This window comes from Alligator sinensis, unplaced genomic scaffold (genome assembly GCF_000455745.1).
Source record: "Alligator sinensis unplaced genomic scaffold, ASM45574v1 scaffold811_1, whole genome shotgun sequence".
Taxonomy (NCBI): Eukaryota; Metazoa; Chordata; order Crocodylia; family Alligatoridae; genus Alligator; species Alligator sinensis.
In genome coordinates, this window is record NW_005842579.1 from 1,031,572 (window position 1) to 1,037,037 (window position 5,466).

General features: G+C 50.7%; 1 protein-coding gene across 1 annotated transcript in view; it reads left to right on the top strand.

Annotated features, from left to right (window-relative positions):
* LOC102370910 (lamin-A-like) overlaps positions 1–5,466 on the top strand; it is a 45,727-nt gene that overhangs the window by 37,769 nt on the left and 2,492 nt on the right. Inside the window, exon 15 of the mRNA XM_025214373.1 lies at positions 5,277–5,361. Within this exon, the coding sequence (XP_025070158.1) occupies positions 5,277–5,361 (85 nt within the window). The remainder of the gene's footprint in view (positions 1–5,276; positions 5,362–5,466) is intronic.

The window sequence follows — 5,466 nt, forward strand, 5'->3', positions numbered from 1 at the left end:
TGAGTAGCTGAAGGGTTGCTTAGATGGAAATGGCCAGTCATTTTCTGTTCCATAAGTGCACTTAAGTCCCACAAGTTATCTTTGAGATGGACTTAACTCAGCTATGAATGTGTGAAACTTGAACAAATCCCAGAAAAACACTGAAGGAGCAGCCAATCTCCGACAGGCGGTAGGGCTGCTCACTAGGGGAGGCATGCTGAAAAGAAAAACGTTAGAGCACACTATCAAATTGCTAAATGATGTAGAATTAGAGACAGCCCGTCTTGCCCAGGTCATAATGGAAACTGCTTTTAAAGCAGACAAAATCAAACTTAAAGTACTGCTGGTGCGCAAGTTCAGTTATCACTGAATATGTATTTTTCCCAGGTAATAAACAATGTTGAAAATAAAAAATGGCCCCCTGGCTTAGAAAATCATAGTATGCCTGCAACATTTAAAGAAAGATACCCCTACCAAAGTACCTGAATTAATAAATAAATTTATTTAAATATATGTAATAAAAAAAACAATTCATTCCTGGTGCAGGGGGTAAAAGATAGAAACTGGACCACTGCTTCTTTGCTAAACACGGGGCTAGGTGGAAAATGCCTTTAAAACTGGAATCTGCATCGCCCCATATGGGAAATAATTACCCCCGATGGCCCTCAGTATGTAGCACAGTCCCCCTTAGTTCAAATTAGTAGCACCTTAATTGGATTAGGAACCCTATGGAGAGGCTAGCCTCTCAGCCCACCTAACATGACCTGCACATACAAGCTACCTAATGTGTCACACGTAACAATAGAGCAATGTGTTTGTTGGAAAGGACCAGGTTGTTAGCTGCATGAAGATGGTACCACCTGGACTTTATGCAATTCGTGTTGCTTTAGAGCTAAAAGTGAAGCCGTTGCTCCACTGCAATTAAGTAACCGTACTATTGCCTTAAAACGGCCAGAAATTTCCTCTAAGACTATACCTCTCAATTTTGATACCCACTTCATGGGTATCAGATATAGACAAACGGCCAGAAATTTCCTCTAAGACTATACCTCTCAATTTTGATACCCACTTCATGGGTATCAGATATAGACATGCCACAGTTAAAAAAACTAAAATAAGGTAAAAAATAAGCTGCAAAGCCTTAAGGCAAAGGCTCGACAAGGCACTCAGTTGTCTCTCCTTGCTCAAGAGGGTGGGCAAATCATCAGTCTGGCTGTCAACGTGGCCGAGCCTTGTAAATGGGATGTAATTTACACTATTCGTGTGTCACCAAGTGCCACCTCAACTACGTAGCTAACCATCTTGAGTATCGTAGTATTCTGCATTGCCCTAGTGGCAACAGCTAAATAGTGTTTTAACCGTTGTTGTCGTAAATCTGTTCATGCTATGCAAATTACATTTATAAATCCCTCCCAATTTCTCTGATGTAGCGCATGTGGCTTTAGCATCTCAACTGTAACTATCATAGTGCTTCTGCAAGCAAAAGGTGGAGTGTAACAGCTGAAATTATGCCTGTGTAATAAAGGTGCTTGCTGAAGGCTCTATAAAGATCAGACTCAGTGGGGTTTTTTCGTATTTGTTTAAATATTAAGCTATATGTTGTTGCTAAAAGCCTAATTAAAGTCTAAAATGTAGTAAGGCCTTGTATAAAGTAAGGCCTAGTAAATTTAACAAAACCTTAAAGTAGTAAAGCCCTGTGGCATAGTTAAAATTACCTTATCAAAAAAATACAAGGCTTCTACTGCTATTGGTCAGTCTAAAAACAGTTAAAGTAAAAAGAATCTAAGTAGTTGTATGCTATCAAAACCATTCAAAGCTTTAAATTAGCTAAAATATCTGGAAACCATTCAGATGGAAAATATAGCTCTGTAAGAAGGATTAGTTAGCTGTTGCCTAAATCAGTGGACCCATGGACCTCGAGGAGCCTCAAGGACTGCATTCCAGGGTCCTTCCCGGTACCCTTCGGACAGCGCTGTTCAGGGACGCCTGCCTTCGTTGAACTTTGTGGAAAGAGAAGCTTGCTGTGTATCAGGCATCAGAGGGGACTGCCAATAAGTTGCCAACACGAATTGCTTTTGTCTGTCATTGTGTTTCATTACTGCGCGCAGTTGTGTTTTTGTTAAGTCAATAAATCTTTCTTACATTTCTACCCCCGACCATACGCTCAATCCCAAACCCTCCGCAGGCAGCTAGAACAACATGTATGTACATACACACATACACACACGTGCATACTTGTACACATACACATATACTTTCTTACATGGCTTTACACACACACATGCTTACGCATATACCTACACACATACAACTATATACACATGCACACACATACCTTTACACAGTTACACACACACCTCTACCTGTATACATACACACGCATACTTACACACAGACACATCTACACATGCACACACATGCACACCCACACAGTAACCAGCTCAGCCCAGGCTCCAGAGGTGAGCGATGCCTTTGCTGGGAAACCAGTGAGAGCCAGGCCTGAATTTACTGAGGACAGTCGGCTTCCAGCAGCCGCCACCTCAGCATGATCCGGGTGGGGAGGGGCTGGTATTTGGGCCACATCAGAGAGCCAGGGCCTCAAGGGGAAGGGGGGACAGCCGCCTTGGTACACGCAGCCTGTGCGAGCCTGCATTCGATCCCAGGGATTCATCTGTTCCTCTCCAGCCAGATCGTGCCCCCCCTGGGACCAGCCTCCAGCCTTGCCCGCCTGACCTCAGCATCCAGACACTAACAGAAGCCTGGCTGCTGTACGCGTGTGCGTGTGTGTATGTGCATGTGTGTGCACGTCTTCCACCAGCTGCAGTTGCCTGCTCGGAAGCGGTAACTATGGCGACGCAAGGAGGGTCCCCAGAAGAGATGTGCCTACAAAGGGATTTTCCTCACCTAGATCGCAGGGATCCCGGCGGAAGCTGGTGGGTTTCCAAGCACCAGGAGGGAAAGGTGGATCTCCACCTGCAGCCCAGGGGTGGGGTGCAGGCGGGAACAGGATGGGGGGGCACCCCTTGGAGTCGGCTTTTTGCAAGGGGGTTTCTGGCTGGGGAGTGCCCCAATCCTTCTGGCCTGGGGACATCCCCCATGCATGAGCAATGCAGCCTGGGGGGCACTGCGATGTTGGCTGGTAGGATCCATTGTGCACGGCTGCTGTGGGTCTCAGGAGAGCTGGGCTGGCTCTGGGTGTTGTCCCCAAAGCAGCGGGGGCTCAGACCCCTTGCAATCCCCAAGGCGATGAGGTGGAGCTAGGCCCAGGGGCCCTGCCCCCTTGCAGATGGCAGAAATCAGCCCCAGTCTCCCCCCCAGCCCCATCTCCATGAGGATCCCCGTGGAGGTGCTGTAGGTCTGGGACCCCCACTCCCCCTGCAGCCCTGGGAAGGCAAAGCCAACCTGCCACTGGTTTGAAGGTGGGGGGACAATGGGGGACAGAGCCAGCACCCCATCAGAAGTAAGGAGCATGTGCCCAATGGACATCCCTGCAGCCAGACACTCGAATCCCAGCTGAGGCGGGTGGACGGATGGGGAGATCGAGTAATGTGTGTGGGGATGGAGCAGGAGTGAGAGAGAGAGAGAGAGCAGTGTGAGGCAGATGGATGGACTGATAGAGTGTATGGGGTGGAGGGTTAGATAGACTGAGATGTGTACAGATAGACAGACAGACAAAGTGATGTGTATAGGGATGGATAGATAGATGGATAGAGTGAGATGGATGGATAGATACATGGAAAGAAGGCAGGCAAGCAGATAGATTGATAGATAGATAAGAGTGGTATGTATGGAGATGGATGGATGGACAGACAGTGATATGGATGGATGGATAGATAGAAAAGTGGTGTGTACAGGGATGGATGGATGGAGTGGTACAGGGGGATGGTAGACAGGCAGGCAGGCAAAGTGGTGTATATGGGGATGGATGGATGGGTAGGTAGGTAGGTAGATAGATAAAATGGGATGTGTGAATGGATAGATAGACAACATGGTGTGCTTGGGGATAGATAGATAGATAGATAGATAGGTGGGATAGGTGGACAGACAGACACGCAGCTAGATGAAGTGGTGTGTATTGCAATAGATAGATAGATCCATGAACAGCCAGCCAGATGAGTGAGATGCATGGACGGCAGGTGAGGGGACAGACAGATGGGTTCTATGTGCCCAGGGCTCCTAGAGGAGGATCACACCGTGTCCCCCTCTGCCGCCCTTCCTCTGACCCAGCCCGGCTCCATCCCCTGCCTCAGTGGCTCTGGCCCAGCACCGAACAATGTGGACCTTAGCCCTTCCTGTGGCCCCGTCTTGGCCGGCCGTGTGTGAAGCCATGGGGCTGAGCCGCCTGCCGGCGAGGATGCCCCCATGTCGGAGCTGATTCTGCACCCTGGAGAGGTAACACCAGCTCTGGGGACAGAAGTGATGGGTCTGGGGAGCTGTCATGGGGCATGGTGGAGCTAGGGATTTGCTTGCCCTTTCTTTTCCCTTGCACTTGTCTGTTCATCCGTGTGCTCTTTCCTTCCTTTCCTCCGCTCCTGCACATCTGTCAGTCTGTCCCCATCATTGCTCTTCCTTCTCTTCTCTCTCCCATCCCCCCTCTCCCCGCCTCTCAACCTCTGCCCCCCACCCTGGGGCTGGGGCCCTGCTCCCTCTCTCTGCTCCTCCACCTTGGTAGGGCTTTTGAAACCCGGGGACCAGCCCCCTGCCACCGGCACCACTCCCTGCGGGCCATGCTTGGCCCCATCTCTATATGCAGCTGTGCCAGGTTCAGCACTGCAAGCCTGGATGTAGTTGCAGCTGGGACACACGTGCATGCATGCACGCACATGCACACGCATGGAACCACGTCCTGGGTACAGCCCCTAGCACAAGCCAGCTCCATGGCAAGGCTCCTGAGTCCAACTGCAGCCCAGCCGGGAGAGGGGAGGCACCGGGGGTCTCCATATGGGGCAGACTTCCATGCCCAGGGGACAGACAGGCTGGCTTGGCGGTGAGGGGGGGGCAGGTAAGATGCCTTTGCCTGCTCACCCTCTAATACAGCCCTGCTGGCTAGGCAGGGCTGGCCACAGAGGACCCCAGGGGATGCCCTGGCTAAGCAGATACAGGGCTGGGGGGCAGGGGAGATCAGTCTTTCTGCTCTGGGTTTGTACAGCACCTGGCACACGGCCTTTTCAGGCCACAATCTGGGTCTCAGTGCTGCCCCCCAGTACTGCTCTGTGCCCAACTCCATCTAAGCCTCTCCCAAATCCTCAAGACCTAAATGCTTAGGACCCTATGGTCCCCTCGAAGCTTCCTCGCAGGGTCGCTGCCCCGGGACGAGAGCGTGACAAACCAGAAACCAGTCACCTATGGGAGCGTGGGAGCCCATCCATGCATCATCCTTGGGTCAGGACTCCTGGGGTCCATCTGTGGTGTGGGGCGGTGGGGGCCACACAGAACTTCTAGGTCCTGTTTCTGCCTCTGTGAGGACATGTGGCCTAGTGGCTAAAG